The sequence below is a fragment of the Grus americana genome, chromosome 7, assembly GCF_028858705.1.
Source record: "Grus americana isolate bGruAme1 chromosome 7, bGruAme1.mat, whole genome shotgun sequence".
NCBI classification, from domain to species: domain Eukaryota; kingdom Metazoa; phylum Chordata; class Aves; order Gruiformes; family Gruidae; genus Grus; species Grus americana.
Window position 1 is genome coordinate 189,682 of NC_072858.1, and position 25,989 is coordinate 215,670.

The 25,989-nt window shown below is 43.8% G+C and overlaps 1 protein-coding gene across 1 annotated transcript; it reads right to left on the reverse strand.

Annotated features, from left to right (window-relative positions):
* Nucleotides 1-232: 232 nt before the first annotated feature.
* LOC129208721 (opsin-VA-like) lies at nt 233-11,518 on the reverse strand. The gene is made up of 5 exons (XM_054831928.1): nt 11,158-11,518; nt 9,429-9,639; nt 8,715-8,832; nt 3,319-3,558; nt 233-2,260 (listed from the first exon to the last, which is right to left on the reverse strand). The coding sequence occupies exons 1-5, from the start codon at nt 11,516-11,518 to the stop codon at nt 2,030-2,032; spliced, it is 1,161 nt and encodes a 386-aa protein (XP_054687903.1). The 3' UTR covers nt 233-2,029.
* Nucleotides 11,519-25,989: the final 14,471 nt, after the last annotated feature.

Below are 25,989 nucleotides of genomic sequence, written 5' to 3' on the forward strand. Positions count from 1 at the left end.
ACTGTGCTGCTGTGTGACCTCTCCCCGATCCACCAACACCCCCACCTGCTGCAGGAACAGGTCTTGACTCCCAGCTCAGCACGGTACTGCTCTGGGACTGCGTTTGACCATCGATAGCTCAGCTAGCCTTTCGTGTCTTCTCAGGGCAATATAGTTTTTCAAACTGTAACCTAACAAAATAAGAAGAGAAGGAGAATCTGGCAGAAACAAAATGTCTTTATTCTGTGTAAAGAAATAGTAATTTTTTTGAAGTAAAACGGAACACTGGATGATTCACTCCATAGCCCATTTCTGTTGCTGAGGCCTGTACAGTGCGTAGCTTCTCTATACCGCTGTGGAGCAACATTTGTCTTGAGTGGCACCGCGTTACTGTCTGATCTAGAAATAATGGCTTTCCATACTAAAGCATTTAAATATAGTCAGCTGTTGCCTTTTCTAAAACGGCTTCAGTTAAGTATAGATCTGATACAGAATTCAAAACCTGATACACCAGGCCTTAGCAACATTTCATACGATGTTCGCCAAAGGCTGTTTAAATCAGAAGTCTGTCTTCATTACACTCGTGGCCTAGTTTGGTTTTGCACGTGCGGAAGTGACGTTCCGCTAAAGCTAAGTATTTTGCTGCGTATCATTGTGTGAATTAAGTATATGAGAGGGAATATAGCCACAGAAAGCTGGCGATTTCTGTTCTTTTCCACTGTTTACAGAAAGCGTATTTATGTTGCACTCCTTGCTTCTATCAAAGTTGTAACAACAAGTTAATGATTTACCCCAGGATCAGTAGATCAATTAAAAGTAGTGAGGATGTGACTTACGCAGAAACAGGACTTTAAGGACTGAAGGGACAGAGACACAACCGCTCCTCAGAGGAGAACAGCAGTGTGGTGCCGCTGGCTGCTGCCGGTTGCGTACTGGGCTAGGATGTTGGTTGTGCTTTCTGGAGAGGCGTGCCCTAGCGAGGAAGCGAAAAATGTGCAAATGGAAATACAGACATCCAACATGCTCCAACGTAACGTGGCCCAGAACATACATAATATTTGTGTTCTTTAACCACTGATTTCTGAAAATTGTAATTGTTAAGAAACAGAAATAATAGTTGTCACGTGGAGCTGCACGGTCTAAAGGCCATGATAGATCTTAGCTCCGCACAGTGCAGGCACATGTGGGGAAAAAAATATCTGTTCCACAAAGCTCAGCTTCACAACCCTAAGCTGTGCTACTGGCCCTTTCTCCAGCATTCCTGCACAGCTGTACTTTCCTATACCCTACTAACTCCTCTTCTAAAGTTAATAGAATAGTTCAGTTGGAAGGGACCTACAACGACCATCTAGTCCAAATTAATTCACTTCAAAAGTTGCCACGAACACAGAAGATTTTCTTGAGAAAGAGGCAATGCAGAGAGAAGACATGAACAGCTCTTGATAGGGCTTGTTTTCATAAAATAGTGCTTGGGAGTCTGGATGGCCCGTCCGAGCTGCTGGAGATGTTAGTGGCCAAGATGAGGTTCTCTTCAAGGCAGAAGTGCAGAAGCCTCTGGCTTTCTCTGCCTTTTTTAGTAAAAAAACCCAATCCAAAAAAACTCTCGGACCTGTTCGTCCCTGAACCTCCATTGGTTGAAATTGTCAGCTGTGTGCTACATATAATTTGTTTGTCCTTTAGCATATTGAACCCATGTGCCACTTCATGTTTTTGTCCAGCTGACCAAGGAGCCGTCATTAGCGTAAAACTCTCTTATCCTTACTGTGTTACATGCCAGCACAGCGACACGGGGCTCCCCTGAGGTTATTTTCAGGAGCAAGCAGGCTGTGGGCTGGGAAGAGGAACGCTGTGGAGGAAGGGACTCACCTCATGTCTGGGTGTTTTGCCGCAGCTGCAGAGCCAGGAAACTCTTACATGCACTCAGGAGCCTGGAATCTCAAAAGCCAGTGTCCCCAGGAGCATAATGTCCCCACTGACCACATTTTTCACATTAAGTGATGGTAACAAGGAAATATGCTGTAGCACTGCATTAATGACCATATCTCCCACCTTACATGGGACAGATTTTGTTTTCTGAAGCTGCCAACTGAGCAAAAGATTGGCAATTTCTGTGTTCATCTCCGGTTTTCCTCTTAGAAACGGTGCTACGTACTGCCATGGTGGACATCTCACTGCCTCTTTTGTCCTGGGTTAGCACTGCTCGCTCTGAAGTCGGGTTCAAGTTGGACTCTGCGGTTTCTATGGCGCTGCAGCTGAACATCTGAATCAGACACTTCCTGAACTAGAAAGTTGAAAAAAAAGAGATCAATCCAAACACATCAGGAATTTTGAAATACCTCTATAAAGCAGTCTGTGTCTTAGCTAAAACTCTTGGAAATTCTCTCATGAGTCAGTTGGGAATATAAAGAAATAGCCCCATAAAATACATTTGTCTGTGCCACCATGAAGAACTCTAAAACAGCATTGGTCATTTCTCCAGGCTCATGAGTTGCTTTCACATGCTAATACCCAGCTATTCAAAGATGGTTTGTTTCCACGTTGTTCATATCTGTGAGCAGGGTAAGACCTGCATACGTCTGCCATGCATTGGGAGATGAGGGTACTGTCCATGGGCTGTGAGACAATAGCTCTCGCTGCAGGACTGAATAAACAAATGTATTCATCACTTCTTATCCAACAGTCACTTTACTATTTTTCTTCTTTTCACTTATATGCTTATATTCTGCTTGATGCCACCACTCTTGGTAGCTACATTCATTGCATAAATCTGTTCAAGTTTTTTATCGTGCCTGTTACCACAGTGAGCACGTATCACTCTGGTTCATCCCCACGTCAATTCTTCTTCTCTGCATCCAATCCTCTGCCCCCATTCCAAGGAAAGCTCCCTGTCCCACAGGCACATGCACTGCTTTTACCCTCCCTGTACATACAACCACAAATGCAGCATTTCCTCTGACACAAATTCAAGTTACTGCAAATTTCCACCTCATCTTAAAATCAACTCACTGGTGTTGCATTCCTAAAGAATTATAAAAATGTACTTGGACAGTCTTGAAAATAGAATTTTAATACAGAAAACTAACTGATGTTCACTAATGGCTGATTTTCCTTTATAATACCTAAACCTAATAATTATTAATGTTGATATTTTAATAATGCACAGAGGCTTATGTTATCTTCCAGTAGGCAGAGATACAGTGATTTATTTTTTTTAGGTCTAAATGTTGGATCTTGCAATGCTAGTTAACTGGCATGTAGGTAGGTAGAAAAAATTTGTTATAAAGCAAGACAAAAATAACAAAATATGAGAGTTAAAGACACTTTGAGAGCATACAGTACCTGTTTGTTCATAAAGACATAAATAATTGGATTATAAACTGTAGCTGTTTTGGAAAAGAAAGCTGGAATTGCTGCCAGACGAGGATCCAGCTCAATGGAGGGGTACGCAGTGACTAGGATAGAAAAGGCGGCGTACGGCGTCCAGCAGATTAGAAAGGCAATGATCATAACAACAACCATTCTAGTCACTTGTCTTTCAGGTTTCCTAGTAGTTCCCAGCCTGCCTTGTGAATCTGACACCTTTAAAGAAAAGATAGAAGAGTCTAGAAAACAAACAACAAGACCTCCAACCAGTGAATTTAGTGAACAGGCTAATAATCTGCCATGCTAGAAGGAAAGACCTACTCTTCTTGAGTGTGACAGCACGTAAGAATGCTGTTACTGGACCACAGGGTGTCAATGTCACTGCCGAGGCACATGAATTACTGTATACTGTCATTATTAAATTTTCCTCTGCTTAAGTATCTATTTTTTATCGTCAAAGTGAGAACAAAAAGCAATTACTAGGGCAATCTCTCTGTAGAAATCTAATTGCAGTCAGGCACGACTGCAGCTTGTAGAGACGCTCCCAAGCTAGCTTCAGAAGTCGCGAGGAGCGAAGCGATGGCACGGGTTTGCTGTCCAGCCTCACAAAAGCTAATCTAGCTCAGGTAACTTCACAGGTGCTGCAGCAGCCCACCCCAAGGCAGTACAGATATACCTTTAAATTCCGTCTGTGGAAAAGTAATCCCAATGATTTTAGTCAAACTGGAGACGAGATTTAGCCTCTATTTAGAATGCTAAATAACAGAATATGACGACCCTGACAGAATGAGCAACTGGTAATATCTGACAGAAATAACTTACCTCTAAAAATATAATCCAGAAATTAGCGCTACATTTTTGGGTGATACAACTTGCCATGCATCACTAACTTCAACGGAGCTAACTTGGCTTACAGCAGCTCTGGATCTGCACAAAGCCTAATAAAGCCAGACTTCTTGGCTTGCAGGAAAGCTAAATAGGGAACATTTTGTCCATACTGGTAGGAGCCGTATCCCTCTCCCCTCCTTTTCCAGTCTTTTTGTGAAATGCATTTGCTGCTGTCCTGACAAACCAGTTCGTGTAAAGCAAAATATAATGAAAAGCACAGTTCCATAACAAGGCAAATATGAGACGCAAATACACCGCTGAACCAGCCTTACAGCCAAACAACTTTGATCTTACCTACGAAACTGCCTTCTGCACCGGCTGGCCCAAGCACAGCATTGTCCTCATGAGATATTTCTACAAGCCGCGGCAGTTTCAGATTTCTTTCAAGCTCTTATTCAGGCCACTGCCAGGGGCTGGCTCTAAGTAAAAGTTCTTGCCTTGGACCACAGACTTTTCTCTACCAGAAATTTGGAAATACAGGCTGATGGCTGCTGCAGTCGGCACCAGCAGAGGGGAAATAACCCCAGGTCATTTCCAGGCAGGAAAGGAGGCTGACCTGTCCCTGTCCCTGTCCCCACACCAGCACCCACGCCCCAACCTGCTCCCAAGGCTTCACACCAAGCTGGCCTCCCCAGAGCTCTCCTGCCGCCTCTTCTTGGTGTGCCTGAGCCCTGGCCAGCCTCTGGTCACCACATCCACAGCGTGGAAAAATTCAGCTTTGGCTAACCTTCTGGGAAGTTTTCAGTCAACTCCCAATCTACTCCTGCCATGATGGCTACCCACAGCAATTGCAACGGTTTAACCGAAGGCGTGATCATGACTTAACTACTGAAGAAGAAGGCCATCTTGGTGAGTCATAAGCAGATAGTGAATTCAAACACTTTCTTTTTCATGTAGGCTTTGCAGACAAGTAGGCGCCCACCATGGGCGTCAAAGCCAGCACTCTGCTGTGACTGTGCAACCTCCCTGCCGCAGGTGAAGTTTGGACCGGACTATGAGGCAGCGACCAGGAGAGTCTGTCAAGCTCTGTGGTGCTTTATGGCCTTCACCAGAAGAGCATTTTGATCTAATGACACCAGAAATAAAGTGGGATTGGGGCATTTAGCAGGAATGCTCCCCCTCTTCCCTTCATTGATCATGCAAACAGTTTAGACAGAGATGTTGATACAGAGATTATGGGATGTCAAACAATGTCTTTCTGGGAAACATCCTTGTTTTGTTTCTGATGACTTAGTGAAACCAGGCACTATTAGGTAATGTTAGCTTACATGGGAAGTAAGTAATGATAACTCCGTATCGCTCTAGAAAAACGTGATGTCAGGACTTGCAATAATACATGCTAATAAAGTAAGATTTTTGTAATGAAATATGGCCCTTTAGCTTTCCAAAGTAACGTTGGAACCAAATGGAGACATTTTCCCTAATAACCCTTGCACTGCACTCAGATAATTTAACATATTTAGTACTTACAGAGGTATAGCAGCACCTCCTGGGGAGGGAGGGGGGGAGTCCTTACCTCTGTAGAAAGTTGTAATTCATGTTGGTTTTTAACAAACAATAAATACAAGAATGACAACAATAATCATGAGTTGTGATAATATCTACAAGTTCTTAGGCATCAGTGAAGGCTGTGTTAGGCACTGAGCAAAGCTAAGATATTTCCTGCCAATATCTGACATTTCTATAGCATTTTGTCATACACGCTGTGCCTGCATGGAGAGCAGCCCAGCCTCCCTCTCAGCAGAAGCGCGGTCACCTTGGGGAAGGAACACAATCTCCTGGGTTGTGCTTTCGACTGTTTTGTCTTTGCCTTATAGCAGCCTGGCCTTTTTCTCAGCTATGGCATTTCATGGATGGCAGTAGATGCCTTCCTTTCTAAATCTCAGAACGTGAAACTGGTAAGGAACCATGCGCTGGTGCTTTACCCTACAAACGAAGGACGACTGCCATAATAATTTATCTCCATTGCAAACTGTTAATTAGATCTTTTCCTAAAAATTAATTTCTTTCATTGGTTTTGCAGTTGTAGTGAAAGCTGCTATTGGCCTTGCAAGGCTGGGGTCACAGGGACTGAGGGACTAGCAGACTTTACTAAGACAAAACAATGCCACTCAGGACCAAGTCCACACTGTGGCAACCATGGGACGCGGCAGTCAATATTTGGGAACAGGGTTGGTTGGGAACATCAAGACCCCCAGTTCTGGTGCCTGGGTCTCTCTCTGTTCACCGTAGTCAGATTTTTAAAAATTAGCTTAGTTGTGAGATATGGCAATTCATTACAAATTTACCGACTATATCGCAGGCAATTGGATTTTCTACACCAGACTGCGCTTTAAGCTGTGTTAAAAGTAACAGAGGCCAGCTCAGACAGTTACGTCTCTCTGTAAAAGCCAACAAAAGCCAAGGACTGGCACAAGCCAGATGGCTGCGGCTAAATTGTTTGTGATGAGGTGCCCTGAGGCTGCCCTGGCCTTTCCTGGCTTTGTGGTCTGCCAGGTTGCTGAGCTGCGAGGGGGGTGTGAAACAACTTACCGAGAAGTGTGATTTTTTTTTTTTTTAATATTACTGCTATTCTTTCTGGATAACTGAGAGAAGAGTGAGAACGACAGCCTAGCAAGACCACGCCAGGTGATCCAGGCCAACGCTGGGACCCACTACATGGCACAAATCAGTCGTGCAGAAGACATCCTGACCTGACCCAAATGGCAAGATGGACCATTCACTGGCTTCTGCTGTGACCGACGGCAGCGTTTTCCTTCAATGCCTCCCTTGTTCCTCATCTCACCCGCTTTGTTTTTAACTTGCAGCCTCTTAAGTGGCCGTCCCAGAGGAAGGAAATGGCCTTTTCTGTGCACCTCCTGAAGCACCTGAGTAGCGCGTTAGCCACTGCTCTGGCAGACCCATCACCGCGCTGGATGCCTGGCAAATGGTGTCATTTCCTTCACATCCCCTCTGTTGGATTAACATCCCTCCCTTTCGTGCCAGGCCACCCGTGGGCTCTCCTTCCCAGGGACAGCCTCCTGGAGATGACCCTTTCCCATCCCTGCGGGGCAGGGCCTGGGCCATGACCGCCATTCCAAAGGGAGGGACACCTGCGTGTCCCCATTAGGGCTGCCCCAGGCGGGACCGGGAGCCGTGAGGTGCTGGTCTGGGGTGGCCGTCCCCCCCCCAAGCCAAGCAGCAGAGCTCCTTCCCTAAGGAGCGCATCGCCCTCCTGGGCAGCAGCGAGAGGGCTGCATCAGCAGCAGGGAGCTGCCCGTCCCGTGTCGCTCGCTCTCTTCATTCCTTTCTGTCTGCAGGCAGGTTAGGACAGGGGAAAATAAGGTACTACTAAAAGTTCTGGACATCCAGAGTAACAGAATCATAGATTTACAAGTTATCTTAGGAGAGTCTGAGTCATCAACACTGATTTTCTTCAAGCATCTCCGTATTTTGTAACTCACATCCCCGACGCTGTGCTACCTCCCCACGAGCGCTGCGAGCAGCAATGCACCTGTGCTGCGGTTCACATTCAGCCTGGGAAAATTCCTGTGTTTAATACTGAAATCAACCTCTCCCAGCCATTTAACCTTCTCTCCCTTAAATGCGTCCTGAAGGGAATCAAGAAAAATCCGTTAGAGGAATCACAATGCCACCTGAAGCACACATGTTCTAATTTGTATTTTCAAACAAGAAAATACAATATTTTTTTGAATTTCCCTTCTGTTTTGTTTTACTTAGAGAAAACGACACTCAGAATAAATACAAGCATTTGACTATCCCAAATACTTTAAAAACATCAGTGAATTGAAGAAATTTTCTGAATTTATTACTGAAGCGATAGGACAAGGCATCTTTGCAGTAAATAGAAATAACAATATTGCCCCAAAATGTTGCCCCAAATAGGAATTTTCCTATTCTATTGTCTTCTTCATTTTCACTTTCTGCAGCTTCTCTTTTGGATGAGGTCAACATAATCATTAAATAAAATTTAAAACCATTTCTCAGGTCTTTTAAATGTTCCTGGACAATCTAATATTTTATTTAGTAAACAGCGCTACATTATTTACAAATGCTATATCTTATTCTGCATGTAAGTGTTACAAAGTATTAGCCAGCACTCTTAAAATTGTAAGTTAAATTCTGCTTTACCTGGTTTGAGTCTTAAGAAACATCACTGAATCAAAGTACAATTGTAAATAAATCAATACTGGGTCATTTAGTTTATTTATGAGGCAGGCATTCTTTCATTTGTATGATGTTTGGCTAACGAGATGCACTGACAAGTGATGCAAACCACAGACTTTGAAAAATCATTTCTAAGCATAGCATGAATTTATGTGTGTAAAGCTAATTGATAATGATGATAATGATAATTGAATGCGTTTGCTGCCTGGAAATTTGATCTGCTTATGTCCGATCTTTATAGAAAATCAAACACAAAAATTCCAAATGTTTGCATACAAACATATTTTAAAAGTTTGCTTACAAGTGCTGCTTCTTACCTTTCTTAGCTTCCGCAGCAGTTTTCCGTAGGATACCAAGATCACTGATAAAGGCACTAGAAAACAGGTGGTGAAGAATGCAATAATGTACGTGTGGTCAGTATAAGCTCCTGAGTACCTGTATAAAACACAAAACACACTGTGTATGCACCACTAATATGTGTTCTTATTATGTTCTTGAAGTATTAATTTTGCTCTTCAGAGTTGTCACTAGTATTTTTGTCAGCTGTTTTTATTCCAAGTGCCCCTTTACAGCTCTAGTCCTGTCACCGGATGGAGCCCTGGGCCATCTCCCTGGCCGTGGGCTAGGACAGGATCCTGACCATAGGATCATGGGCACAGTGGGACAGTTCCGGTGGGAAGGGACGTGTAGTCCAACCTCCTGCTCCTAACCCTGGTGGAGTCAGCTATGGGGTCAGACCAGGCTTTCCCCAGTTTTCTGGAAAATCTGTCTCTTTGTCCTCTTTGAATCCTGACAAAAAGCACAAGGTATAGGACGGTTATTTTCATTAGAGATGGAAGCTCCTCCCTTTAAAAAATTATTTTTTAAAATCTGTTCTTGGCAAATTTTTCTCAGTTTTGTTACAACTTTCTTTACGTCCATTTTTGCAGAGATGTACATCATCTTTAAACCCTTCCTTTAAATTCCTGCCCCTGGGATGTCCTGAGCTGCAAGTTTCATTTCTTTACCATACTCTGCAAGAGTGGCCTTACCAGTTAGGCTCACAAGTAGTTCCAATCTTACTGGTGGTGTAACTGCTCCAACCCATTGTTGGTGGAATGGTCCAAATGAAGGAAAAGATCCACACAAAGGCAATACCTAGGGCTGCATGTTTCCCCCTCAAGCGCATATTTCCCAACGGGCGGCAGATCACAATGTACCGCTCAAAAGACAACAGAGCAAGAGACCAGAGAGCAACAATGCCTATAGTAAGAAAACACAGTCAGCATCAAAAAATGGGTAGATTCGTTGAAAAGTAAACACCATTTCACGTCAAAGAATCACAGAACTGTTTAGGTTCAAAGGCATCTCTGGAGGTCACCTAGTACAACACCCCATACATACGCTCAAGCATGGTCCATACAGCACGTCGTCCAGGAGCAAGTCCAGCTGGGTTTTGAATATCCCCACAGATGGAGGCTCCACAACCACTCTGGGCAACCTGTTCCACTGTTTGGCCACCCACCAGATCAGGCACCTTTTCCATCAACCCAAGTTGTGAAAGGGTGTGCAATTTATGTGCATTATTCTAATATTTATTAAGAGCACAAGATTTTCTTATTTGCCTGGTTTGTCAGTCTACAGTATACTGACGACAAAACCAAGCAGCTAATCGGACCATTTAATGGACGATGACCCTTTCTTCATTTGGTTCTACTCTGAAAAGCTGCAAATTATGTGTAGCTTCCAAATCAACAAATTAAGATACATCTTCAAAACGCTATCTTTGCAAGAAATGTCATATTTCAGACTGTCGTAAAACTCTAACCTACAGACAGCTGCCCACTGCATCAAATTATCAGTTTATGAGGCACATATCACCTGGTTAGCCACTAAAATCTGGAAATAGCCTGATCTTTCTCCATGGGACATGGCTTACATGCCACAAACTGATTTAGTAGCATTGTCCCTCACCAGCATTCCCTCTGTGTAGCTTAAACAGGCTGAGAGCAACTGTGAGACTCCTTGTCAGGCTGAGCATCAGCGATGTGTTTGATTTATAGAAGTGACAGCGTTAGAAGGCTGTCTTTGCTATGCAGCTTCAGAAACAGGAACAGGGAGGCAGGTCTATCTCAAGTAAGTAGATGCTCCATTTTAAACTAATTTCCCATTTATTCTGCAGGGGTGTATTTACACAGGGAACTATGTAGTGAGGATTTTCCCTTTTGGGGTGCTTCAAATACTTTTTCTGTAGTTAGTAAAACAAAGCCAAGAAAGAGTCACAAAAAGATGTAGGTGGAGCGGTGACTGTTACAGGTTCCTCAGAACCGCTGGAGCACAGCTAACATACGATGCTTCTGTGCCCTGATATTTTCCACAGTGTAAGAGCAGCCACTCTTTCTCTCTCTCCTATTTATCCATACATGCACACACCTAAACACAAACCTTGAAAATAGTTACACATAGTGAATTTTTTCCTGACATTGTTTTACCAGAACCCCCACAATGCTGTTATTCTATTAGCAAGCTTTTTCTCATTATATTAAACATATTCAATGATCAGTATATGTGCGACAAGCCACTGATATATGACAGAGATCGTGATATACGTTATTCACTCACACATGAGATTCACTACAGAATATTTGTAACTGGGGAAGGAACCAGTGAGTTCACAGGCATGCAAAGTCGGTGACGTGAGAAGCTGCAGGAAAGCTAGTAGAACACATTGAAGGATGCTGAGGGAAAAGAACATACAACTACAAACAAAATCAAGCTTACCAAAAAATGTGACAGCAAATCCTTCCAGTACACAAGCCCAGTATCCCATATAAAAATACCCCTTTAGATTGGTTAAAAAGCTGATGGTGCCACCAGTCAGTGAGACCAGGAAATCAGCCACAGACAAATTGACTATAACACAATTGACAGGTTGTCTCAGTTGCTTGAACTTCAGAGTTACCAGGATTACAGCCAGGTTCTCAGCAAGCGACAGGGACGTCACCACCAACATCACTGCTGCCAGAAGCCTGAAGTGCCAGGGCTGGATGGAGTCCGAGGGACGACGGAAGGGATCCCATCTGGCAGGACCAGAGGAACTGGACAACAGCGACTCGTTCTCAGCTGCTCTGAATGCATCCATTTTCTCTCTCTCACTAGCAAAAATAATATTGCATAATACTGGAATTTCTATCCTGAAAGAATATTCGGGATTAAAAGGGGAAATTTGCTGTCTCCACCAGAAGTGTGAACAAACTCTCCATGCTTCTGCTTTCCAGTAATAGTCCAGGAAACAAAGCTTTGGGCAGAGGAAAGTTTAGTGCTGCGCAGTGAACGCGAGAACAAGGATGAGCAAGAAAATCGCTTAGCGCAACTTCTGCCCCTCTCTGCCAGTAGCCTCCTGCCTCTCCGCTGCTGCAGCTGTGTCTTTATCTGTAACAAACCCAGCTACAGAAGCCGCAGGCTCCCTCTGCAGCAGCCAACAGCGATGCTGAAATATCCCTCAGATCATCTCTGAGGGGAGAAACGAAGCGTCCGCTTGGATCCCTCCCTGACCTTTAGCACTGTAAAGATGAAGCTTTCCTCTCGCTAACAGTGAGGGTGCAGTGATGTTCCTCACGCCCTGCGCTGCTGGGAGCACAGCGAGGGGGAGGCTCCCACCTCACTTCTTTTCTTGGCAGCGGGTATCCCTGGAAGGATTAAACACCGGACTGTCAGAGCAGCTGTCAACTGGGCGGTGAGCCTGCTCGGTAAACCTCTGCCCACATCTCAGAACTGAAGCTCCGGATGAAATGGGGTCTATGTTATTCATGGAATTACAGTTTTTGTCAGAGACAGTATAGATGTTATCCCTGATGAAGGCATAATGATTGTCACTGCAGCTTTAGTACTAAAACCTCAGAGATGCACAGAAGTATTTTAAAGATAGACGAAAAGAAATAAAATCAGTGCAGCATGACAACAGACAGTGGGAAAATCAACAGGTAGTCATACCTTTCTGATAAAAATGCCTGGATGTATCTGAACTCTTTAATAATCTTTAGCAGTTAGGGTTACTTGTGTTTGTTTCTCAAGCTGAGTAGCTCAATCACCTCTGCACCCTAATGAGACACAATCCAGTACTCCCGTTCTAAAGGCTGCCAGTTATTATTCCACAGATTAAGCTAGATATCCCAAGAATATGGAAATCATTCAGCTGTGTTGTGAGATAATTCTTGGGGACTGTACTTGTTAATCAGAGCCTCAGAGTATTTACCAGAGTCAAAAATACAAAAGCAATCCAGTTCCCGTCTTGGCGAGTTCGCACTTCGGACACACACCATACACAACACATACGTTCCCTTGAGTTTATATTTGCTTTGGTTTGTACATGAAACACTTTGTTAACACAGGTTAAAATCTTTTGCTATGCAGGAATGAAATCAAAAGGGTTTCCAGACACTGGCAGAAAGAGTTACGCATGAGAAAATTTCAGAATATTTTGAACCAAAAAAAACCCCAACTCCTACTCACCATAACCAAAATAACAAAGATATTTTTAAATGGCTAGCATACACTCAGCTGAAAAGGAAAGAGACAGTGCCTAAGCAGATCAAATCTAGTAACAAAAAACACCCACAAAATAATACTTATTCGACAGGAATATTAAAAAATTCCAAGTGTCATAAAAAAAAAAGAAGGATCAACACAGAGCAGCACTAAAATGCCTCCAGCCGGTCCTTGTATGGCGCGGTTCAGCATAGTTCCACTGCCTGCATATTACAACAGAAGATCCGGACCACAGCTTTAAAAATCAACCTTTAATATAATGTTGTTTGAAATTATATATGATTTTAAATTCTTGTGGGTGTCAGAATGAAACTAGAGCTTTGAATTTAGCATACAACAGAGAAGGTAGTATCTGGACTTCTCTACATTGACACCCCTTTAAAGAATGAATAACTAGAGTTTCCAGTTATTTTACTGTTGGTTTATGCTGTCATATTGTTCAAGTTGTTTGTATGAGTTATGCTTTTGGTTACAGCTTAAATGCATTCTCTTTTCTTTATCTTGTGCTTCCTCTTTGTTTAGAATCCTTTAAAAACATTTCTATACTGTCTTGGTTGCCTGTTTTGCTTGTCTTGTTTTTCTTCTTCAGCAGGTCAACATTATCACTGAAAGGGATTCTCTGCAACAGGGTCTCTTATCGCAACCTACAGCGGCTGCACTTCTTCCAGCATCACGGGTCTGCATTTGCTACCTTTTTTTTTTTCCCAAACAATACAGACATGGATTTTTTTTTTTTTGCAATTTTGTTGTGGGACTTTTTCCTGAAATCAATATCAGATAAATTTTGAAAGACAAAGCATTGCCTTATGAGCATAAGGAGAACAGCAGGAGCATCTCAGGTCTGTAGCCTCCATTTAAAGAGACGGCTGTTGTCCAGCATTACATCACAAGATCTTTAGCTCCTTTTCTTAAGGTCTTGTTTTCCATTAGTGCCCAATTCCTTTTCCTGGACTTTCATATACTGAAAGTTTGTTGATAAACTTGGCGCACATGCAAACCGAGGAGTCCCTGTGCATCCTATCTCACACATCTGACCTACTGCAATCTTCATTTTCTTGGCCAGAATTGAAGCATGACTTGCCTCCTTATCAAAGGTGTTCCTGACCCACACCTCATATGAAGAGGTAAGTCGGCAGACAATGAACCAGCCTCAGGCTGTGGTTCAACTGCGGCTGGTGGGAGCAGGGAACACACGGTCAGTGAGGTGAAGAGGACGTGTAAATAACAGCACTTGTGTAATGTGCCGGTGGTAATTCCAGCTGTAAGACAAAATCAGGATGACAAGAACTGTGCAACTGAGATCAAATCTGGTGCTGAGACTGTAGGCAGCAGTTAGTGAATTAGCCCCAAATTTACCATTCCCACAAGACAGAAACGGGGAAGTGCCCTATAAAATCAGTGTGATAGTTCAAGTGGTGCACTTGAATTGGTTCTCGCAGCTTTTGAGCGTGTGATAGCCAGTCCCATGATGCTGCCATCTAATGACAGCAGTGGCCTTCACTCCTCAAAGGGATTGTGAAAGATTTGCTTTGTCCCCAAGAAGGATTTGGTTTAGTCAGATTTAATTAGAGCAAACATTTTCTGCTGTAGAGATGTTTTGTGGGACTCTGAAGTGAAGGATCCCACTTTTGGGTACAACCAAGCTGGCTGCTGTGGCATATATGGGTGCCCATCTCAGTGACTGACCTGGCGACCCCATAAGTTAACTTAAATTTTGGGGAGGGGGGGAATAAAAAAAAAAAAATTCCAACCAGAGATTCAGGCACTCATCATTTCTGTGAGCAAACGGTGCTGACCCAATGCACCCACACGGACTGCTTCCATCACACATGAATGCTTCATCCCATCGGAGCATCTAGCCTCTGGGCCAGTAAGTGGGCTGAAGCTGGTCTTTCTCCTTCACCAGATACTGCTCGGGGTTGCATTAAACCACTCGGAAATTAGGGGGCCTGGCCCGAGTCTTCTTGCGAGGAAGTTGTGGTTGCACGTGCCTGTGCGAACTTGGAGGTGGCAGCACAAGAGCGCTGCCCTCGTGCCCCGGCAATGGGAAACCCCAGCTGCCGTCCCAGAGAAAACTCCTCCGCAAGGCCCACACGGGACCACTGGCTCCACTGGTTTGGGGTGGTTGCTACAAAAGAAAGGCAGTAAAGCTGGTGAAAGCCAGCAGCGAAGGACGAGGTGCACCACGGGCAGGGGCAGAGGACGTGGCCTTGAGAGAAGCTGGACAGCGAGCGCTCCTCGGGCTGGGCGGGCAGGGAGGGGCTTCAGGCTCAGAGAAGGGGAAAGGGTCAGTAAGAAGCTCGAGGGGAAATCATCAGTTTCAAAGCAGAGTAAAATTCCAAACATGTCAGGTAGAAATCAACCTTACCAATTCTAAGTTGTGTTTCTTTTGTTTAAATAAGGTATTCAAAACCCCAGCAGCAAGTGAGGTCTGTGAATGACTTTGGAATTAAGCGTATTTACATTGATCTTTCAATGTCCTATATTTGATAATGCCATTCCAATCGCATATCTCTAACAGGAATATAAGAACATACTTCACTACAGTACTTCTAAAAACCACGTACGGTAGGGCCACATTTTGTTCTGCCTTCAGTAAGGGAGAAGCTGAAGAGAATGCACAAGCATTTAGTTTTAGAAATTCAGCAGAAATGATGGTGATTTAGGCATAGAGGCTATTACAGATTACATTACAAATCTAGGAACTGTAACTCTCAGCTCACACAAGCAAATATGCTTTTGCTGGGTCCAATTAGTCACAGAAAGGCAAAAGGGCTGAGGCTGGCAGGGGCGTCTGGCGAGCAGGGGCAGTCACAGCAGATGGTTCAGGATGCGTCCAGTCAGGTTTTAAATGTCTCCGTGGATACAGACTCCACAGCATCTCAGGGCAACCTGGTCCTATGCTTCACAACCCTTACTGTAAAGATTTTTCTGATTTTTAATTTTGTTTAATCTCGGAATAAAAAATTTGATACTGCTTCACATTAATTATAAGAGTTATAAATGCAGTTTATTATGGGGCTACATTTAATCTTTTTATGCCTGGGAAGGTTGAAGGAAAGCACTTGTGAAAAACCTAATGACAGACTGTGCTTGTGAATCCTGTTATAGGACTAGAGGATTAATCTCATTTACCTACTCTCAATATCGGCCCACATTCTTTTAGAACCTGTTGAAACCTGAGTGTAGGAAATAGGTTTTGTATTCAATGAAACTTCTGAAAATTTAGACAAATATTCTCCTCCTGCTGCCTGACTACACCAAAACCATTTGGGGCGTCATGTCAGAAGCGGTAGCAGAGGAGCAAGTTGTTGCTCCTGTGCCATACCATATTATAGAGATATTGTAGAAGTACCTTCATATAACCCATTCAGAAGCTTCTATGAGAGGATACTTTGTCTAAAAAACAGGCTGAACATCCAAGAACCAGTACAAAACCTCATCAGTAAAGTGGGCTTTTCCAGGCGATCAGGGTGTCACTGAAGCACTTGTTTCTAGGCGGTCGGTTTGCAAGTGTGCCTGTACAGAGAGTACTCCAGATGTTGGCATCTGGTTTTTTTAAACCCATTTCCTCCATCCATTTCTTTTTTTTTCCTCTTTTTAAGCTGCAGTTTTATTTTCTCACAGTTTCTGAAAGCCAGCAGTTACACATTCGAAGCCTGTTCTCAGCAAACGCTGAACTATCATAATGGAAAAATGCTGTCCTTGCCCTTTTGAGTGACTTGTAGGAATTATTTTGCTCTCTTGCTCATTAAAAGAATCATAGTGGAGATTTCTTTTTGTCAAAAAAATAAAAGCTGTGTACAAAAGAGGCGTTCTACACTGGGAAAGATACTAGCACAGTTGCAGGACTTTCAGTAACCAGCAATATATAACAAAGCTGGTAGCTGAACAAAACATGTTCTATTAACTGTGAATAAGAAAATACTTCTTTTTCTTTTTTTTTAAAAAAGCAGCACATACTGACCATCAGAAAAGGAAATAATTTGTTAGCAGGCTGTATTTACTTAAGACATGTTAACAATATCTTGCAGTTCGGGGCCTCATCTGAGCAGGTAAGACTTTGTTTAATTTGTGATAGCACGGTGCTTTGCAAAGCACGGTTAAACCCCGTTCCCTGGGCACTGCATAAAAGCGGTTAAGTAAAAGGCAATGATTTCATACTGTTACTGATTCTGACTGAAATTATTTTGCTGTCGCTATGAAAGTTTTTCCACAGATTTTTGAGTTTTTCACCCACTTGGTTTCACATGATACTACTCTGTTAACACTCCAGTAAAAGAAACAATTGTTTTACCAATAAAGTCAATACACATTGAAAGAGCTGACTATGTCATTACAACGAGCAAAAGAACACTTCAGTGGTTTTGTTTTCATTAGAAATTGTATATTCCCCAAAAGATCAGTGTGAATTGTCATCCAGTATATTCACCTGGTGGTTCAAAGTAAAAAAAACTTGATATTTCACATGATATTTCTTTTTTAAGAGGATTTTTCTATTATGAAATTCTGATTCAGAGGAAAGAGGAATTAATTGTGCAAGAAATCCTACTATCTTGAGGGGGATCATGTACATGAACATCTTTAGTCTTAATAACCATTATTTTTAAAAGTTTGTTATTAGATACATCAAATAGATTTTGTCTATTTTGCAGTCCCTGAAGACAGTATATGGTATTTGCCCTAAACTTGGTATTAGATTGAGATGAAAGCTTTGAAGCAATTAAGGTCAGAAAACAATTTGCAGCTTTGCATTTGTCGTCATATTTATGTTTACTGGAAATATGATAAAGCAGTTGACATCTTGTCCACGACTAGTTTCATCAGAGCCCAAAAGTCAATATTCAGATAGACTCTCACCATCATCTTAAGAGTAAGAGGTTTTCGAGAGTGATTACATGTAGAAGCTTTTCTAGATTTTTATTTCTGTAACACTGGCTGTCAGACACTTGATGATTACTAAGAGTATTTCTACATGGTAGTCATAAAAGAGACAGTGATGCAGTAAAGAGCCTAACCTCACAGTCCCATCAGCATACGTGGCACATGCTGACCGAGCGCACTGCGGAGCACCAGACACAGGCGACAGAGGATTGCTTTCTGGCCCGCGGAGCCGGAGGCATGCCAGAGACGCCGAGCCGGGCAGCCGAGGCCAGCCGTGCCCCCCGTCATCCTCCCATGCAGTGGTGGGGCGCGAAGGGCTGTAAGGTGCCCACGGGGCACGGCCGGCCCCAAGCAGCAACAGGGTGTCCTGCTTTTGGACTGTGCGGTGCGGTCATTGGGATGACCGGCCCCTGGATGGAGCGGGTGCACCCAGGCTCAAGCAGGAGAAAGGCATTTGGGGCCAGTCTAGGAGACTGCGAAGGGTAGACGTGGTACCAAACTGAGAACCTTCTCCAAAATTAATCTGTCCCCACCCGTGGCGCAGCAGCCATCAGTCCTTCCTGTGCCCTTGGGAAGGCTTGAGCTGGCTCTGCGCTGAACAATTAACCTAACAAAAGAAAGCAAAACAAAACCATCCAGACAAATCCCTCTCAATTTCTCCTATAATCGTCACAAACTTTCTACAACTTCCACTTAAAAAATATTTTTTGTAGCAAAGTCCAATTTTTGTCATGCTTAGACCTCAAACAGCAGCAGGTCACAAGGCGACTTTTGCTCTCCTTGCAGCAGAGGCAACATTTTCCCTCTACAGCTGTACGCTCCTGGTAAAAGACGAGAGACACGTTCATTCCCTTTTGTTACTACTTGTTCAATAAAAGATACGTGGTTTTAACACCGGTCTCATGAAGATTTATCTGGGCACTACAGTCAGTTCTACATTACACAAAGACCTAACTGACTAGTCCCTGCAGGCTCAACGCGTTTAGCTCACAAGCCCATTGATCAATTAGGTCCCCAATAAAAACTGAGTAAAAATCTTACGCAATCCAAACCCCAAATATTTTCTGTTCATTCGCATAACTTGATTTTTTCAACGCTTAAGCATTTTTACAAAAACCGTGGTCTGCTCCATTTGCCAAACTGAACGGGGATGCGCAGAGTCCATACAGACATTGTAACGGTCTCATTGCAGCTGTGGAGTTGAGGAAAGCAAACAAGAAGGCCCAGCATCGGTGGCATTCACAGCTACAGTGTGCACCAGACTAGCATCAGCGCTGGGAGGTCAGTTTGGTTTTAATTCCTTTAGAAATGGGCCTACACCTTGGTATTTGAACTCCAAGTCCAAATATCCCTGAAAACTTGTTCTTTGAATGAAAGATGTATTTGTTCAAACCTCTCTCTGCTACCCCTGTTAAAAGCTACTTCCCAGTAAAATTGATCCAAGACAAAATCTTGGATCCAGGATGCCAAGTACTCCTGGCTACAGTTCAGAAATTCATAGCTTGTGCTGAGCATATGACTTAGTTGGCGGTCGTTATTTTATTTATTATTTGTACTTTTGTAGATATCAGAACCTGACTTGTAAGTGTATGCTGCCCTAAAAAAAGAATCTAGATTTGGGACAGGTCTTGTGCGAGTGTCACAAGCACGTCTGTCCAAATAGCTAACCTCTCTGCCTTGTCAGAGCAGGAAAGGCTTTATTCTTGCTGCTGGCTGTGCCCCAGACCACGCCTGGTCTGCACGACCTGATCTAACCCAAACCGTGCCAGGAACAGGCTAACAAACAGGAATATGGACGTGTGCACGCTGGTGCTCAAGTCTGCGCCCTGGCCCACGTAGCTGAGTAGCACATATGTGGCCTTACGTGGTGACAGTCAATGAACAGTGCTTTAACGGTTGTATGTTCTAAGGTCCAGGATGCACATATGGGCATAACAACGAGACACTATCCACATGCTCATTGCACGTTTGCTTGTTCCCAGGGCCCAGTGCAGGGGAGGGCGGTGAATCTCCCACCCAAACAGCCCCAGCTGACCCTCTTGCACCAGGCTGGGGTAGCCCAGGCTACTGCTCACCGCTGCTCAGGGCTGTGAAAGCAGAAAGGTCCTACGCTTTAGCCCTGTGCCAGACCTCAGGGACTCGAGCCACCATGCAGCTGCAAATAAATGCACACGTTTCCTGACACTGATTGCTTCCACAAAGCAGTCTGCTAGCAGGTCCTGAAGACAGCTAGAAGAAAGGAGACAGTCCTGAGTGCATGAAAGCTTGGTGCAGATCTTTGCCATGCTTCTACCAAAACTTCAAAATCATTTTTTTTTTGTGGTACCTGTAATCCTACCTGGAAGTATGGTACTGCAATAAGGGAAACATTATTTATAAATTTGCAATCTCTAAAATTATAGGCTATTCTGATAGAGCATGCACACCACTGGCTTCTGCACTTGGTTATGTCCATTTGTTGAGCTAGATGTTCACAACCAGCTTTGGGTGAGAAATAGTGGCCGTTTCTTGCTTTCTACTTAAAATCTGAATGTGAACATTTATGCACGTTAGTAGACTCTGGATTCAGGCCTGAGCCTCAGGACATGGTCTAATAGACATGGTGGCGTTGGGTTGATGGTTGGACTGGATGATCCTAGAGGTCTTTTCCAACCTTAAAGATTTTATGATTCTATGACTGTCTCCAGTTCCTCAGGTAGCTTTCCAAAGCAATTCTCTGGTGAAACAAAATCAGTAAGAGCCACTCTCCAGCCAATGGTGCCTCATTAGTGTGATATAAATCAAACGTAGCATGACCTCGCCTTCTACTCAGATTTATTTATACTTGTTTGGGGCCAAGTCTGTTATTCTCTCATGGCTAAATTTCATGATATGAGATTGATGGTGTTATAAGTGTTAGCACCTACCTCGGAGATTCCCGAGGAAAAAAGAAAAACACTAAATCCCCATCTGCCATTTGACAAAACATCACATCTATGTATCTGACTATTGTGGAGCATCTTTTGTTGTGGGTGTTTTATAGGATTTATCCTCAGGAACAAGAAGTTCCTCACATTTCTGTACGCTTCTTTTTCAATGTAAACATAACTTGAAATTTCTCTCACTGAAATTGTTTTTAAAGTTGATTTTCATGGACAAAATGCTACTGAAGCATCATGTAAGAGTCCAGATCTTATGAAAGTAATCCCTTGTTAGGAAGGAATCCCAGAGGAAAAACAGGAGAGCAGAAGAAAAGGTTGGCGAAGTCCCTGCAGAGTATAACATGGAAATAGATAAGACCCCAGTCATGTCCCACAAAGATCAAGAGAAGCCTTCTGCTGACTATCGCTGACTAGTGGATTTGCCATCAGGAGCCTCAGTCAAACTGACCAGCACTATTAGTGCTGCGGTAAGCGACGTGCTGACACAGGCAGGCGCATCCTTCACCCACACCGTGCTTTCACGGCCGTGTTCCCGTAACGCATTCTGCAGCAACATCATCATGGTTACTCGGTCTGCAGTGGATAAATACTTTAAACCACCCCATCTTTTAGCTTGTTGGAAATTACTGTTTTCTTTGGGTAATTCTGAGGGACACAGGACACAGAGATTCTCAGTAACTAAGTAAGTTTTGGAGCAAGGCACAAGGAAGAGAAGCCCTAACCTATCTTTTGTGTGCTGCATGTGCAGGCTGGTTCTTGTGCATTTGTTCTGTCACCAACAATCGCATAATAGATTTTTTTTTTTAATTCAAATAATACAAAACTGTGTGACACAACCCTGAACTATCACCAAGCACAGGTCCCACAGCCTAAAAATAACTGCTTATTACTTTACCTATTTGAAGATAACACGTGCCTCAGCCTATGGAGAACGTGCAAGAAAATGTTCAATGTATGCATTAAACTAAACGTCATTTACATATAACATTCCCACCCAGAAGAAAATTATGGAAACAAAGCCAAGTTACATTTTGCAACTAGTCACAGTTATTCAGCAAAATATATGAAAAGAAAATAGTAGCAAAGCCAAAGAAACTGTGTTTATTCAAATGACAAAGTACTTATCTGCAGGAGCTACAAACAGATCAATAGTTACATAGCAAGCAAAGAAGCTTTCATCCAGAGTCACAAGCTTCCTAAGACCTGTGAACTCTTATCAAAAGCTCAACACTGCACCTCCATCTGAGTTTTAAGCCATTACTGAGCAGCAGTGATAAACATGACGCTCTGTTCTCTTTCCTTCCTGAGCTCTGAAGTAGTCATATGGGTTGACCAACTCAGAAGAAAGTCCATGTGACTAAGTTCACTCTGTCCCCGAATACACCGTGTTTAGATAGAACTCACTGGAGCCATGCCTGTAATACTAATAAAGACACGTGAGAAATGCAGGCGGTAGTTTCTACGAGCGTAGCACGGCAAAGTGTCCCTGGGAAGGGTACGACGGCACAGGAGCCAGAACAAGAGAGGGGACCAAGACGCAGCCATGCAGGTGAGACCGTGGAGATGGAGCCTGGTGGCGTGGTGCTCAGAGAGGGGAGCGGGGAAGCGGGAGGAGGGATAAGTCACACGGCTCTAAGTCACCAAAAACCACGCGGAGGGTGAACTTAGAGCCACAGCATCCCTGGGATTCCTGGCCTTCTGATGTAAACCCTGGCCATAAGGAACTGGTAGGAATTTTGTTCTCCTCTGTACTTCAGATTTAATGTATAATTTGGAAAAATACCCCCCCTCTGTATTTCAGGCCTTTGACAGTACAAAAGCTTGATTAAAAGCGCTCGGTGCCAGTTAATTTTCAAACATGAAAAAGTGCCCCTTAATTTTATACTTATTTCCAATGCAGACAAATAAAATTACCACAAAATGCTCTAAGCAAACTATATCATAATGCTGTGAATACATTTAGTGTCATAAATAATTTTAAACAAAGTCTTCACTTTTGGGTTCACAGCAATGTTTTCTTACAAGCTGCAATGAATAATGATCAAGAGAGCTTTTGAAAATGAGTTATGCATGCATTGACTGAAAAAACCCTGCTCTCTGATGACGTACAGCTGAGGCAGCCATTTATTTTACTGTGTCAAAATCTGTCTCGGAAACAACTGTAATGGAACTCTTTTATATTAAAAAAAAAAAAAAAAAAAGTACGTGCCTGGCGATGCAGAGCACTGAGACCTACTCAGGAGGCACTCGCTCAGCTCCCATGGAGGACAATTGTGACTACACTCAACGTAGTTTTGGACCTGGTCAGAGTGACTCTGGGCTTCTCCGCAGCAGAGGCCTAACTCAATTCTGCCACGCCGAGAACGGACACGAATTCACGTCCTTGTCCTTTCCAAGGACTAGCTGTCAACTGAGTGCCCCCGCACCCGACAGAAATCTTGTTCCCCAGATGGGAAGAAGGACAAATTTCCTTCCCGCTGCTTCCTCCCCTCTGAGCGCTCTCCCCGCGCTGTGGGCAAAGGCCCAGGGAAAGAGGTGGGGAGAGCTGAGCCACCCCACCGCTGCCCGGCGGGACCTCCGCCCCCACGCAGGCTTGCCCTCCGCGGAGAGCAGCCCCGCTGCTGGCACCTACGCCTGAAACCAGTCCTAGGTTTTTGGCCCCACCGCTGTGGGAAACGGAACATCGGGCTTAACGTACCACTGGCACTTGTTTCTGGCATCTTTTCTATTTCTGTACAGCACCATAATATTAGAAAATGTATTTTTTACATGAAAGCTTTGTTCGGTGTTAAATGAGAGATGCCACAAAGTGGATTAGGAGGAGCAGCTGCTCCTGAAGGGAGGAAGGAACCCGAAGGCAGCAAAAATATTTGACAGTCATCAAACAATTCAGTACAACTACGAGACGACTTCCCCTTATTTTGTCAACCGAGGGATTATCAGGGAAGAATCTCAGAAAGGTGACACTGAAAGACATACAAGGCACCAAAGTCTCAGCCCAGCCACAAAACGTTTCCGGCCAGCAGCGTACTCGCTGGGTGTACTGATAACATCCACCCCAGGCGAGCACAGAAGCATCGCGCCGGGTGCTGCTGTACCCCACGCCCTGTCACTGTGGCTGTGAAATTTGCACCTTGCCTTTTGAGCTGAGAAGTCAGAGGTAGCTGGGTGTGATGCTAGCTCTGCTGTTGCTTTGTATCCCGATGCTACAACACGTGGCAGGCTTTCTTCACACGGACCTGACGTGTTGTTTGGGCTCCTCCTTACAACTTTCTTTTTCTCATTTTATGTACTGCGTGTTCGTCCTGACTTTGCTCCCGTATAAACATGCCTCTTACTTCTTGCTCCAGTTAACCCACCTCTTTAACCACAGTGAGATTGCAAGTGCTCGCTGGACCCTCAAAGGGTAATCCCTCACTTCAGCTGCTCCCTGGTGAAGGGAAGCAGATTGGTTTTCCCTTCAGCCACCTTTTCTGTCTTCACTTGTGTTTACTGGTAGGACACCAAAGCAGCAAACCTTTTTACATCGACACTTCAGTTTAACTACTGACGAGTCTTTAAAGGCATTACCTGTTCAGAAGCATATATAACAACTGCTGTAAAGATAACCTCAAAACCCACGCATGGCTGCAGTGATAGTACGAAACGCTGATCTTGAGTCTAAGAGAAGCCTGGACGTGCGCACACAGATACGCTTGTTAGCTCAGGTACTAATAACAGCAGCACTGTTTGCAATGGCGTACAGCTAACTGAGCCCCAGGTATTTCCATGGTAATCGAAATCCTGCGCGCTCTCCGATAGCACTTTAAACACCTAGTTTAAAGCTAATTCAGGTATGTGTACACAAACCGTAGCAAGGACTGGAGACTGCTTTCTCACAAAAGAAGCAGAAATGAGTTTACCACAGTGAAATGTGTGACCATAAAATTTTAATTTAGAATAATGAAAGGTCCTTTTCCCCCAGTACAAGTACAAGTATTTTCCCCTTCTGCCTTTATAGCTCAGACTGACCCTCACAGCTCTCTTCCAAGGGATCACCCTCTGCCCTGGGACCTGTGGAGAGCCCTGTCATTCTGAAGTGCACTTTGTGGGAAGGGAGGGGGCTCAGGAATAACACCCGTCCCATCACTACCAATAGCAGAGTGCACCAGGCTGCAGCGAGAGGAAAGCGCTCTCATTGCTTATAATATTCCACGGATGGACAGTGACACAGCCAGCTGGTTGCTGATGCTCGAAGAACACAATCTCTCTGTGTGAGCAGACTGTCAACACCTTTTGGCACTATGTAGCTGGCTATAAAGGCCACAGGAGCCCAGTCTTAGGGGCTTAGAAGTTAGGATGCCTTTGTGTTAGAGAACCTCTTGCTTCAGTTTATCCTTCTGTAAACTGGTATAACAAGCCTGGCCTCCCTTATAACGCCTTAGATCCACTGATGGAAAGTGCTGAGCAACAGCTAGATACTGCTATAAATCACTGCTCACGAATATATAGACAATAAAATCGAAAACATACACAGAACTGACTGTCAGGTTATCCAACCTTTCTGCCTTAAAAGCTGCTCCAAAGTCACAGGCGGGGGTGGTCTCAGCCTGGTTTGCGCATCACTGCTCAGAGCAGGCTAGAGTTGGCCAAGAGGCGTGAAGATCTGCACGACCGAGTCCCACACTTTTTCCTTTTGGCAATGCTGACAAAACAAAGTGAGCTCCTAAGTAAGAAGAGAAGCTGCAGAGCTTACGCTGGGCAGTGAGGTAAAGTCATGGCAAGTGCAAGGCTTAGCCAAAAAGCCACTTAAGCCCCTGCAGACACTGCAGTACGAAGGAGCACAAATGGGAACTCAGTGCATTGGAATAATCCGGCTGAAGTATTGCTACCACCAAACCATTGTTCTGCGGCTTGAATGAGCTGAGTCAGGGCTCAATCACAATATCCTGACCAAAATCAGGCAGGCAAATCATAATGATCTATTAAATACATTTTCTGTTCAACGGAGAAGCAAGTTTCATGCCTGGGTCACCAACTCATGGCTAACATGATGTTATTCTGTTCAACACAAATGATTTTTACCAAGTTATTTTACAACTAAGGTTTTCTCCAGTTACAGTTATATAAATATTTTATATAATATAAAATTATAGCAATGAGCCATTAATGTATCTTTTTTCTGTTCTTCTCTACACAAACTGGAAATAAGCACTTTTTTCATGTAAAGCAGAAGAGTCATTAGGAGAAACATCTGGCAGTTGATGATCAGGGACTCATA

Coding starts and splice junctions, on each gene's coding strand:
- LOC129208721 (XM_054831928.1), bottom strand. CDS start 11,518: ATGGATGCATTCAGAGCAGCTGAGAACGAGTCGCTGTTGTCCAGTTCC. Junction 8,833..9,428: donor ACTACTTGTGAGCCTAACTG/GTAAGGCCACTC, acceptor TGTTTTATACAG/GTACTCAGGAGCTTATACTG. Junction 3,559..8,714: donor TGCTGCGGAAGCTAAGAAAG/GTAAGAAGCAGC, acceptor TTTTCTTTAAAG/GTGTCAGATTCACAAGGCAG.